The sequence below is a fragment of the Erinaceus europaeus genome, chromosome 20, assembly GCF_950295315.1.
Source record: "Erinaceus europaeus chromosome 20, mEriEur2.1, whole genome shotgun sequence".
NCBI lineage: Eukaryota > Metazoa > Chordata > Mammalia > Eulipotyphla > Erinaceidae > Erinaceus > Erinaceus europaeus.
In genome coordinates, this window is record NC_080181.1 from 5,125,997 (window position 1) to 5,139,425 (window position 13,429).

The 13,429-nt window shown below is 42.0% G+C and overlaps 1 protein-coding gene across 4 annotated transcripts in view; it reads right to left on the reverse strand.

The window, feature by feature from the left end:
- The window catches only part of TRPC6 (transient receptor potential cation channel subfamily C member 6), a 75,309-nt gene that overhangs the window by 14,773 nt on the left and 47,107 nt on the right, over positions 1-13,429 (reverse strand). For all 4 annotated transcript variants that reach the window (XM_060179716.1, XM_060179718.1, XM_007520721.3 and 1 more), the window contains exons 5-7: positions 9,094-9,310; positions 3,317-3,550; positions 279-543 (exon numbers count right to left, since the gene is read on the reverse strand). In XM_060179716.1, the coding sequence (XP_060035699.1) occupies positions 279-543; positions 3,317-3,550; positions 9,094-9,310 (716 nt within the window). The remainder of the gene's footprint in view (positions 1-278; positions 544-3,316; positions 3,551-9,093; positions 9,311-13,429) is intronic.

Consider the following 13,429-nt stretch of genomic DNA (forward strand, 5'->3'; position numbering starts at 1 on the left):
TTATTGTAAAGAGACAGACACACAGAGAGGAAGAGACATCAGAGCCTCCCCTGGTGCCCCAGTACTCCCTCCCAAGCAGTGCCAGGCTCACGGATTCCACAGGCTAACCATCTTCCACCCCCATTCTAACTAATTTAAAAATCCTTTAATTTTGCTAATGAGGAACTGAAGATAAATTCTTTCCTAAAATAGTATCTCATAGACATATATGAGTACAATTGAGGTAACATTTATTTAATCTGCAATTCCAACCATTCCAAATATCTGAGATCACATACGTTGTGAAGGCTTCGTTTTCTTTTGCACCAATGTAGTAGGAGTAGAGGTTGAACATTCCAATCATAAAGGCCACAAACACCATAATGAATATCACCATAAATTTGAAGATATCTTTTACTGTTCTTCCAAGTGATATCTGCAGAGGCCCAAAACTTTCATTTGCTGGTAAAATATAAGCTATTCTGGAGAAACTTAAAACTACAGCAATTGCATAAAGGCCTTCAGATATAATTTGAGGATCAGAGGGGTCCCACTTTATCCTGGCTAGGAAAAAGGAAAGACAGGAGTTATGATAAGTTTCTTTCTGTCTACAGGTGGTTTCTTTTCTGAGAAATAGATATAATATTAGCAGTTCAGTTCTTAATGAAAGTTTCTTGTCTTAAGAGGCTTTTTTTCAGTCTCAGATGTATTTGAGCTCCTGAATTTATTAAGAAAATGACTCTATTGGTTTGCTGGTAATTTTCCATTAGAGTATAGCATATTGGGTAAGAGTTCAAACTACAGATTCATCTATGTGTATGTGTAAGTGCACATATATGTGTGTGTGTGTATCTATTCACATGTATACCATGTGCGTGTATACACACACACACACACACACACACACACACACACACACCACTGGAAGAACTCATATAAATTATGTAACTTTTCTTAGCTTTATTTTCCTATCTTTAAAAATAAAATAATAAAAAAAATAGATAACACTTCTCTCTCAGATATACTATATGAGCTCAGCATGTCCATGTTTAAAAAGCGCTATCTCTAAATAAATGATAGTATTTATTATTCAGTTTTAAACTATAATAAGACAGTAGGTCCTTAATAAGTGGTAGCATGCATTATTTAATCTTAAACTATAAATGCACTATAATATAATTTGGGGCTTCTAGAATACATTCAGATGTTTTAACTTACTAAAGTAATGTGTATTGGCCATTCAGACAAGTCTATTTTCATTGTGAAACAGAAATTGTACATTTATGGATTTTTCCGGTATTATTGTATAATATCAACAAAAACTCAATTAAGAAACCATTATGAAGAATAATAGGAAAGAATGTACAACAAAGAGGAAAATTATTATTATAAGTGAATAACTACTTTTTGAGAAGCACAATTAAGAAAGGATACAAGAAACTAATGAAAACTGTTTCCTTTTAATTGCCACCAGGGTTGTCACTGGGTCTCAGTGCAGGCACTATGAATCCACCAATCCCAGCGGCCATTTTTCCTTTTTTATTTTTCTTTCTATTTTATAGGATAGGACAGAAAGAAATTGAGAGAGGAAGGGGAGATATATAGAGGGAAAGATAGACATCTGCAGACCTGCTTCACCACTCATGACGTGTCCCCCTTGCAGGTGGGGAGTGGGGGCTTGAACCAGGGTCCTTGCACATGGTAATATGTAAATGTGTCCCATGACATGGCCCTTTCCATTTTATGTTTTTAATTGCTTGCCACGAGTGTTATTGCTGGGGTTCAGTGCCTGCATGACAAATTCATGGGTCCTGCTGGCCATTTTTTCCTCCTTTTTCCACCCCCCCCTTAATTAATAGGATAGAGAGATGGAGAGAGAAAGACAGCTGCAGCACTGCTTCACCACTCATGAAGCTTCCCACCTGCAAATAGGGACTGGGGGCTTGAATCTGGGTCCCGGCACATGATAATACGTGTGCTCTACCCAATGCGCCTCCCCACTCCTGTTTTCCTTCCTATAGTGCTTTGAATATAAATGTTATGCACATGTGATGTAACTTTTTGAATTCTTTATATTGAAATTTTCAAAAATTAGACATTAAACACTAAAAATGGCTAATCAAAAATCAAGCCACATATGAGATAATCAGTAAGCCCACAGACATCTCAACTGAATGTTAACTGATTTCTTATCAGAAGGTTAAGGGGAATCTGTTTTCTCCACTTCAACTTTTTACAGAGAGATTTTTTCCCTAAGCAAAAGACTGAATCTATTTCTACCCCTTGGTTGCTTTGTGGGGAGGTGGGATGATTTGTCTGATTGCTTGAGAGGAAAAGATATAGGCATCCTGGGCTCAGCACTCCCCTCTCTGTCTCGCAAATTCTCCTCTGGTCTTTCATGGGGAGCTCCCACCTGACCAGGCACTGGCTGCCACACTTTTGGGGGGTAGACTATCCCATCGATTGTTGTCTAGAGTGGAAGGCTGTGTCTGCTGAATCCTAGGTTCTCTTTTGTTGAACCATTAGCTGATGGGCTGAGAACTGTGTCAGCCTCTCTGAACTTTACTCCATATTAGTTTCCTGTTTTATTTCGCATCCAATTCAAAACCCGTGTTGAAAACAGTGGGTACTATTTACTGGAGGACCTTCTGAGGAGCAAAGATATTCCTCAATGGTTCCCATGCTTTCAGATAGTTTTTATGTCTTAAATGGAAACAACACTTAAATGTGGACTATTTTTAATAGGCATAAGGAAAAGATTAATCCAAGACACAAGACAGGCAGTTTTAATGGAATTTGGTACTTATCCAGTTGATCCCAGAGATAAAATCCACTGACTCTTGTGACTTAGAGAAGTTTCCAGGAAACAGAAAAGTCAAAAGAAGAAGCAGAAATATTGTTCAAATACAGGCATTCTGAAGAAGCTACAAATTCACTGAACTTTCATGATATTTAAGTAGCAATTGAACTACTACTAACCTTTACTCTTTTTTTTATATTTATTTTATTTATTTATTCCCTTTTGTTGCCCTTGTTTTATTGTTGTAGTTATTATTGTTGTTGTCGTTGTTGGATAGGACAGAGAGAAATGGAGAGGAGGGGAAGACAGAGAGGAGGAGAGAAAGATAGACACCTGCAGACCTGCTTCACCGCCTGTGAAGCGACTCCCCTGCAGGTGGGGAGCCGGGGTTCGAACCGGGATCCTTATGCCGGTCCTTGTGCTTTGCGCCACCTGCGCTTAACCCGCTGCGCTACAGCCCGACTCCCTACTAACCTTTACTTTTACAGGAAGATTCTGCATTAGAATTAACTTATATTGACAATACAGTGAACTCACCCAAATTGTAATATTTCACATTGTCTCCCAAGGTGACTTTGGTCAAGTCCTTTAAAGTATCATTTGCATCAATGATGCTCTGGGCTTTGGAAGCATGCCAGAATGCCATGAATCTTGCAATGAACGATGCTGCAAAGATTGCCAACATACCAAAATCAAGCATATTCCACAACTCAAACAAGTATTCCTTAGGTCCTTGAGTCCAGATTTCTTTGCATTCAGCCCATATCATTCCTGCATTGCATTGGAAAAGGGTTTAAGATTTCAATTAATTTCCATTCCAGTCTTAGCTCTTCAGTAAAACAAAGTGAATTTGAATGGTACCATTCAACTTGCCAGTCAACTCCGTCAAGATTTTGCCCAACCTACCCTACCAGTCATTCTCCCTCCCACACACATCCTATATCCAGCAGTGTCAGGACATTTGTCACTTGACCAAAATCTGACAAAATTCATCAAGAATCTTAAAGTGGTAAATATTATTTTCTCTGTTAGTTCCACACCGGCAAAATGTATAAATATGTTCATTGCAAGATAATTCATAAAAACCCAATACAGGGAGTCGGGTGGTAGTGCAGCAGGTTAAGTGCACGTGGAGCAAAGAGCAAGGATGGGCATAAGGATCCTGGTTCAAGCCTCCGTCTCCCCTCATGTAGGGGAGTAGCTTCACAGACGGGAAAGCAGGTCTGCAGGTGTCTGTATTTCTCTCTCCCTCTCTGTCTTCCCTTCCTCTCTTGATTTCTCTCTGTCCTACCCAACAAAAAACATCAAATAATAACTACAACAATAAAACAAGGGCAACAAAAGGAAATAAATATTTTTAAAAAACAATACACCAATACCCGCACACAATATCAGAGTAGAAACAATCACGGAAGTTCCACAGATGTAGTGCTCTTAAGCTACTGATATATCCCATCGCCATGGGGTAGTGCTCACAATAACATGGAGCTCTAGCTGCAGGAACGTAGTTGACCAGTGGGTCTCAGCTACAGCATTCAGAAAACGACTGCTGCTTTTGTCCCGAAGCCAACTTCCTGCAGGCTGTTTCCATGCAAGGACTAAGGTCATCTCTTGTGGGAACCAGTGGCTTTTCTGATGACAGCTTTGTCTCAAAGATTTCCTCATAGTCTTGTCAAACTTTCCAAAGAGAGTTAAAATGTCTCTACCCAGCCTTCCTTCCCTCATCAGGGCATCAGGGCAGCAACCTTCCTCTCCCTACCCCCACCACCATTTTCTCTTGCAAAATGTTTTCATTAAAAAGGTCTCATAGTAGGGTGTTGGGCAGTAGCGCAGTGGGTTATGCGCACGTGGCGCAAAGTGCAGGGACCCCCGGAAGGATCCTGGTTCGAGCCCCTGGCCCGCCACCTGCAGGGGAGTCGCTTCACAGGCGGTGAAGCAGGTCTGCGGGTGTCTATCTTTCTCTCCCCCTCTCTGTCTTCCCCTCCTCCCTCCATTTCTCTCTGTCCTATCCAACAACAACATCAATAACCACAACAATGGTAAAACAACTAGGGTAACAAAAGGGAAAAAATGGCCTCCAGGAGCAGTGGATTCGTGGTGTAGGCACCAAGCCCCGGCAATAACCCTGGAGGAAAAAAAAATTAAAAAGGTCTCATAGCTTTAATCCCATCTTCCTGTTTGTTTCTTGGAGGACCTGGATTAAAACACTTTGGAAAATGTTTGTCATAAACATTTAAAGATTTTAAGTTTAAAAAGCAGAAACCTTTTTCTAGTCCATGGCTGTATGCTTTAAATAGAGTGACCAGACAACAGTGCAAGAACATATTAATAGTAACTTTTTCTTGACGACAAAAATATTAATAATATTACGTATTCTTTTGAGATTTGGTGTGGTATTTAAGAGTTTTGGTCTCAGGCTGCCAGGGGATTGAGAATTTGTTTCTTCACTTCCTTAAAAAAAATTTTTTTGTGTTATCTTTATTTATTTATTGGATAGAGACAGCCAGAAATCTAGAGGGAAGTGGGTGATAGAAAGAGGGAGAGAGGGAGCGGGGGGGGGGGAGAGAGAGAGAGAGAGAGAGACCTGAAACATGCTCTACCACTTGCAAAGCTTCCCCCGACAGGTGGGAGCACAGGTGGTCTTGAACACAGGTTTGCACATTGTAACGTGTACACTCAACCAGGTGCACCACTACCTGGCCCCTCTTCACTTAATCTTTAAGATGTATTTTATTTCATAGGAGATAGTTTCACAACAGAGAGTAAGAGTGAGAGGGGGTTGGGGGTGGAGCCAGAGCCCCATTCTTGTATAGCTACACCAGGGACCCATCTGGGAGCCTCAGACATGGAAGTCCCTCTCTCTACTGAGCTATTTTTCTCCTTACTAGCGATGTTTAGCAAATCATCTTACTTCCCAAGCATCCATTTATAAAATGGGAGCAATAGTAGTTTGTACTTGCTTCACAGAGTTGCTAAAAGACAAATACAAAAATAGTGTAATATGCACAGTACTACATGTAGCACTTGGAAAAATAATTAACATTTATTGAGCCCTTACTATTTTAAAACTTCTTAATTCTTTTAAAATTTTTATATATTTATTTATTTTCCCTTTTGTTGCCCTTGTTGTTTTTATTTTTGTACTTATTATTGTTGTTGTTATTGATGTCATCATTGTTGAATAGGACAGAGAGAAATGGAGAGAGGAGGGGAAGACAGAGAGGGGGAGAGAAAGACAGACACCTGCAGACCTGCTTCACCACTTGTGAAGCGACTCCCCAGCAGGTGGGGAGCCGGGGGCTCAAACCAGGATCCTTATGCCGGTCCTTGTGCTTTGCACCACGTGCGCTTAACCCGCTTTGCTACCACTCGACTCCCTACTTCTTAGTTCTTAAGAGGTTGGCTTTATTAAAGAGAAGTCATTACTTTGCCGGTATTGCCTTTACAATACCCTCCTCTGATCTCCTGCCTCATAGATGCATCTGGAGAAATCTAAACTCCAGCCATTGAGGAGAGCCTCGCCACCTCCATCAAGAAGCCTGCCATTGTCCTCTAGTTGAAACTATTTGTTTTGCCTTCTCCCAGCAACTTCCTACACCAGTTTTAACAGTTTTCGTGACTCTCTAGCACGGAACTCGCCCTGTGAATGGCTGTGGAGTTCTGTAGCTATTAAGAAAATATCCAGGGGTCAGGTGGTAGTGCGTACATAGTGCAAAGCTCAAGAACCAGCATAAGGATCCTGGTTTGAGCCCCTGGCTCCCCACTTGCAGGGGAGTCGCTTCACAGGTGGTGTAGCAGGTCTGCAGGTGTCTATCTTTCTCTCCCCCTCTCTGTCTTTCCCTCCTCTCTCCATTTCTCTCTGTCCTATCCAACAACGAACAACATCAACAACAATAATAACCACCACAACAAGGCTACAACAACAAGGGCAACAAAATGGGGGGGGGGGGAAGAAACTATCTACCTATCATCAGTTCTCTTATGTGATTTTCTCCAAAGTAGCATTCAGATGTGAAAGGGCAAGTGCAGTGGATACTTGTATGGTGACGGATGAAAACTAGGCTTCCGGTGATGAGTACAGTAATGCAGTTTATACAGGTGCTGGCATGTAAGTTTCTATACCTAGAACCTGTATCATGTCATGAGTCAGTGGCACTCAAGAGATTTTTATAAATGACAGTCACCAACCATCAATCATCAGCATCATAGAGACCTAGGATACCACAGACTGAAGCACAGGGGTGAAAAGGACACTGGAACTTGTGTGGTGTAACTGTTTTCATCCATCTTTTCTTTCTCTCTAAAGAGTAGAACCTTGCTTAAAATGCTACTTCTTAAATTTGGGGGGGGGGGTAATTAAGGCTACAATGAGCTCTCCTGTCTGGAGGAATTTCTATCACATTTCTCCTGAGGAGCCTGGCCATCACTGAGCATGTCTTGGACCCCCCACACACACAACTAACACTCTCACTATCTCTCTTCCCCCACCCCCTCCAGTGGCTCTAGCAAGCAGGGACTTCTCCACAAAGGTCAGACCCTGGGAGGAGTTGGTATGTTCACTCCTCAGCCCACTGCTGAATTTTCAGCAAGTGCCTCTTCCCTGTGGCTCCCATGGCTTGATTCTGACTCCTAGAGCAGCAGCAGAGAGACTCGGCCCTTCTGCCTTTGAACAAAGCAAGAATGTTCTTTGCTCCAGGGAGCTAGAAGCTCTAAGCCCCTTGAAAACTTAAGCTGCAAGATGCCTGTTTGCCCAGGCTCCTTCCAAGGCTCTGTTTTGCATTCTTCTCTAAATAGGTCCCTTTAAACAGGGGTTCCACACCACCCCTCCCTCCGAAGTAAGCTTCCACAATCCTCTCCAGTTCTGTCTTCCAAATGTCAGTTCCCCTGCTCAGTCCTCCAACTTTTTGTCAAGTAAAAATCAGTTTGCCTTCTGTGCGCAATAAAAACATGAATCTTTTCCCAACAGTATCTGATCTATGTAGACCAATTCTTTTAAATATGTCCAAGTCTTACAACTTCTAAGACTAACTCCCAAAAAGGAAAAGCTGTGCTACGTTAGGAACTCTTAAGAAACTAGCACATGTTTCCAGTATCAGCTGACTCTCTTGAGGTGCTCATAGTTTTCTCTTCAAAAATTCTGTGAAAGGGCTGGCGAGATCCACAGTGGATTTATGGGGGAAAAAAAATCATGCCTGAGGCTCTGAGGTTCCAGGTTCAATTTCCAGCACCACCATCAGCCAAAGTTGAGCAGGCTCTATTCCCCCCCTCTCTCGTTATATCACTTTCTTTAAAATAATTAAAATATTTTTTAAAAAAACTCTGAATACATCTTTGAGTCTCAAATACAGAAACATTGTTGAATTACAAATACAAATCTCAAATACAAATAAAAACATCTTTGAATCTCAAATCCTAGTCCAGTAGTTCCAGGGAAATATTTTTTATTCACTAAATGAAAAAGAATGTCATATTCTTGGTTTAGTTTTCTGAATGAAAAGGATAAAAACTTGTAACACTTTTAATAGAATGTTATAATGAAGAGAAAGAATTATGAATGCAAATGGTATCAGCATGCATGCTGTGCTTCCGACCTACCCCAGGCTTGTCTGCCTTGGCTGCCCACACTCACTCACCTCCTGTCCTCACTGTCCAGCTATCAGATCCTCACTTCAACGTCACTGAATCCATTCATTCATAAATACTCAGTTTTTTCTTGCTTGCACTCTGTTAAATCACAGCTACATGTGTGACTGGTTGTATAGACAGGTGGTATAAGTCAGGACTGCACCCCTGCTTCTCATTTCCCATCGGGGAGATCTTTTTAAAGCAAATGGGCTTGATAATTGCATCACTATGACAAATAAGAAACTCAAGGCATGAACCGATTATCTGATTTTATGTATATACAGCGCTGGCACACAGTACATGTTGGTGTATGTGCAGTGATGCACATGATAAATGTGTGTGTCTGTGAGCTTCAAGTCCTAAGTCTCAACTTAAAATCATGTGATATTGCTAAGCTTGAAGTCACAACTCTCCCAATATGTGAATGTCGGATGTTCTCCCCCCACCCCCGAGTACTAGGCTGTTTCTTTTCTTCCTGAGTTTTTCTTGGAAGTTCGAACAGCACATGGCATATGCAATGACAGTGGCACTGATAATCGACCCACAGTAAGTGTGTTTGAGCAACGCAGGCGGCTATGGTGTGTGGCGTCCTGTGCCGTGCTCCCTGTGTCTGCATGATAATGTGTGAAGGAGTCACTCAGTGCCCCTCAGGCTGCAGAAGTAAAGGATGACAGAAACGCGATCTTTACCGATTACCCAGGATATGATGAGCATCTCCATCCATGAGAAGCAGGAGGTTTTCATTCTGAACAGCTGTCTTGCATTATCCGTGCTGGTTTCATTAGGAAGGAGTTTGGTGCCTTCAAATCTGTCAGCTGCATTCATGACGAGCAGACTCAGAAAAATGGTGAAGGAGGCAGCGTGTGCTACAAACTTCATGAATGGTCCACGCATTATCCTCCCCATCTGCAACAATGCACACCAAAGCACAGCACACACTTAGTGTTCCTGACCTGCTCTGCAAACACGCTAAACATCAGTGCATTGCAGTGATCGCCTGTATACAGTGGTGCATACTTATGGAACACGTGGAAGAACGACATTTCTTTTGTTTCTGGGGCTTCTCTGAGGCCCCTGCATGATTTCACTGCTCCCCATCATCTCCTCCCACCCCTGGACATAGAAACAGAGGACAGAGAGATAGAGGAAGGAGAGATACCACAACACCACCCCACTATCATGCAGGGTAGGTGGTGTCTCCACATGGTGCCAGAAGTGTGAAACCAGCATGGTAAAGGGTGCACTCTACCAGGTGAGCTATCTCCCAGCCCCTAGAATAGCAGTTTTCATGCTGTTATGAAATCTTAGTCACACTTCTCACATATGCTGATGCTCCTGCGAATCATTAAGTATATTTACCATATATATATATATATATATATATATATCACCACCGAGGCTTCACCTTCTCAGGAGGACTTTTTCAGACAGAAAGACAGAGATGAAGGTAGAGAAACAGAAAGACACTACGGCACCAAAGCTCCCGTCAGTGGGATGGGTGCTGGGTTCAAACCTGGGTCAGGTGAATGACAAAGCAAGCACAAAGTGAGCTACCAGCCCCGCTTATCCTCCCATGACATGATATTTGGGTTTTCACCTACTACATACATATGACTGATGCAGTAATAAAAAATCTTGCCACTTTAATGGTGATAAAAGGCAGGACGCAGTATTGACACTATTCATAGAAAAGAGACTCCATAGTGGGCACAAAGTATGGAGAAAGCAACAATGAAAAGACTGAACTGAGTTTCCTGTGCAGTATCTAGCTCCTTGGACCCTTGCCTGGATTATCATCCTCGTGCGTATTTTCATGCTGTGGCTGCACGCCAGTTGCAGTTAGTATTGCTCTGCTGCTGATACTGTAAATGGAGTAAAAGTCTCAAGTATCAAGAGAGAACTTGCAGCTGAGCGGAGGGCAGCAAGGCACTGTCCATACTGTCCTGTAGCAGAGCCAGATCTGAGTCCAGCAGCCCTGCTTCCAGTCTGGATTTTGTCCCCTGATTAACTGAGTGGTAACAAGTGACTTTCCTAATGTAAAAATCAGATTCTTCCTATAAAATGTGGAGACAATAAAAGATCTCATGCTTCCATGATCCAGGCCTAATTTCTGTGTGAAATGCAGGGGTCCTGGCTGGAGCAAAGTGGTGGTGGTGTCCAGAGGCCTGTGATGGGCCAAGCGCTTGGTCTGTGGGTGCTGGTGTTTTTCTTAGGAGGGGTCCATCACTTCCAGCACTTTTTAAAAATTATTATTGCAGGGAAAAATATATGAATTAATAATAATACCACCAGCACTGGGCTAGTTCTTGTGCATGACAGTTTATTTAATCATTGCAACAACCCAAAGTGGTAAGTGCTACTAAAATGCCATTTTACAAATGAAAATACTAAGGAAGTGAGACACAAAAATTTATTTAAAAACCACATAGCTCAGAAGTGGTAGAAGATCTAGAAGGCATATAAAATCCATTTAAAATTAACAAAAGTTTCCTTTAGGACTTAAAAAAGCTAAATGTGGGGCCAGGTGGTGGCATATCTGTTTGAGCAAACAGACTTCAATGTGTGAGGACCCAGGTTCAAGCCCCTGGTCCCCACCTGCTGGAGGAAGCTTTACCTGGAAGCTTCGGTCTTCCTCTGTCTCTCCCTTCCCTCTCCCTTTCTATCTCTATTTAAAAAATGACTAAAAATAAGGTAAAATGAAAAAGCTGAATGAAGCAAAAGAAAGTTTATAAAGCTAAATGCTATAATGGAAGGAATGCAATTGATGTTCTCTCTCTCTCTCTCTTTTTTTTTTTACCCCCACCAGTGATGTTCTCTTTTTCTATAAACTAGTGGGTTGTGGAGAAAGTCGTGATGCGTTTTTGCATAGAAAAACAGAGATAAAAATACACCATGACTTTTCTGGCAACCCACTATTTATATGGCCTACTGCAATATCATACAACATAGAACTAGCATGAGTCATATGGCTAAGTGATTTTTCTCTTAATAGTAAGAACTGAAAGCCAGACAGGACATCAGGGTGTGTGTCTGTCTGTCTTCTTGTCTGCCTGTCTTTACCTATATTGTTGTAAATCAAATGACCCTTCCACTTGAATATGTAGTATAGCTAATTCTATTGCTGTCTAAAAACCTGCTGTAAAAGTAATCTCTAAAAAGTTTACTTCCATTGGACTGAATCTGAAGATGTTTTAGATACTATTTAAATAGGACTCTAATAGTCATATGAAGGTAAAAGTAAAAAACAAAGTAGGTGGTGAGGGGTAGACATGCAGCTTCCTGGGCCAGTGGGGGGTGGGAGTGGGCGGGAGGGATGGGTCACAGTCCTTTGGTGGTGGGAATGGTGTTTATGTACACTCCTAGCAAAATGTAGACATATAAATCAGTAGTTAATTAATATGAGAGGGGGAAAATCAATTGTATGTCTCAAAGTTTCTCAAAACACAAACTGAATCTTTTTAATATATAGGCTGTGTATTTGATATGCGGACTCTCTCAAAAGCCTAGACCAAGCAGATTAGAAGCATCCAATAGCACAGCTATATACAAGATACTGGATACTGTACAGCAAACCATAACAAAAGGACTTTTCAAAGTTAACCCAATTAACAAATAATGTGATGATAACATTAACTATCGATTGTCTTTTTGAACCCTAAGACAGCAGGAACCTCACAACTCCACTATAGAGCCCCTACTTCCCCCAGTCCTGGAACCCTTGGATAGGGCCCACTTTCCCGTATGCATCTCCCAATCCAAACCAAATAATATTGCATCCGCCGATCACAACCTAACCAACGCAACGATCGCCACCTCAACATGCTTCACCTCAGACTGTGTTCAGAGACTTCACGTGTGGAATGACAACCCTTCAGCTTCATTACTCGGGTTCCAGATGCCACCAGGATGCCGGCCAGGCTTCCCTGGATTGAAGACCCCACCAATGTGTCCTGGAGCTCTGCTTCCCCAGAGACCCACCCTACTAGGGAAAGAGAGAGGCAGGCTGGGAGTATGGACCGACCAGTCAACGCCCATGTTCAGCTGGGAAGCAATTACAGAAGCCAGACCTTCCACCTTCTGCAACCCACAATGACCTTGGGTCCATGCTCCCAGAGGGCTAGAGAATGGGAAAGCTATCAGGGGAGGGGGTGGGTTATGGGGATTGGGTGGTGGGAATTGTGTGGAGTTGTACCCCTCCTACCTTATGTTTTTGTTCATTAATCCTTTCTTAAATAAAAAATTTAAAAACAAAACAAAACAAAGTAGGTTTGCTTTTCTTTTTCCCATTTTCCTTAGTTAGGGTTTATTTATTTATTTATTTATTTTATGAACCACCAGAAAAGGATTCATTCATCTGGGAAGACTTTTTCAGGAAGAGAAAGAGATAAAAACAAACAAACAAACAACCCAAAAACAGTGAAATAGGGAGGCAGTTTGAAGCCCCTAATCCCCACCTACAAGGGGGAAGCTTCATAAGTGGTAAAGCAAATACTGCAGGTGTCTGTTTCCCTCCCTTTCTACTCACCTTCCTCTCTCAATTTCTCTCTCTCGTATGAAATAAAGAAAATGATACTTTTTTAAACAGAGAGAGAGGGAGAGGGAGAGAGAAAGAATTAGAGAGACTGCACACTAAAGCCTCCTTCAGTGCAGTGCAGCTGAGCACATGGCAAAGTAGTACACTATCCAGCTGAGCTATTTTACTGGCCTTAAGCTATATTCTCTCTTCTGCCACCAGGATTATTGCTGGGGCTTAGAGCCTATGTGATGACTCCACTGTTCCCAGTGGCCATATTTTTCTTTTATTCTTTCTTTAATATATAGAGACATAATTAGAAAGAAAGAGGAAGGATGGAGAGAGGGAGGTAGGTCCTGCAACACTGCTCTCCTGTTCATGAATCTTTCCCTCTGCAGGTAGGGACCAGGGACCTAAACCAAGGTCCTTGGGCACGGTAATGTGTACACTCTACCAGAGGCTTCACTTCCTGGCACATTAAAAAATCACGTGTAAAAACACAAGATCAAGAA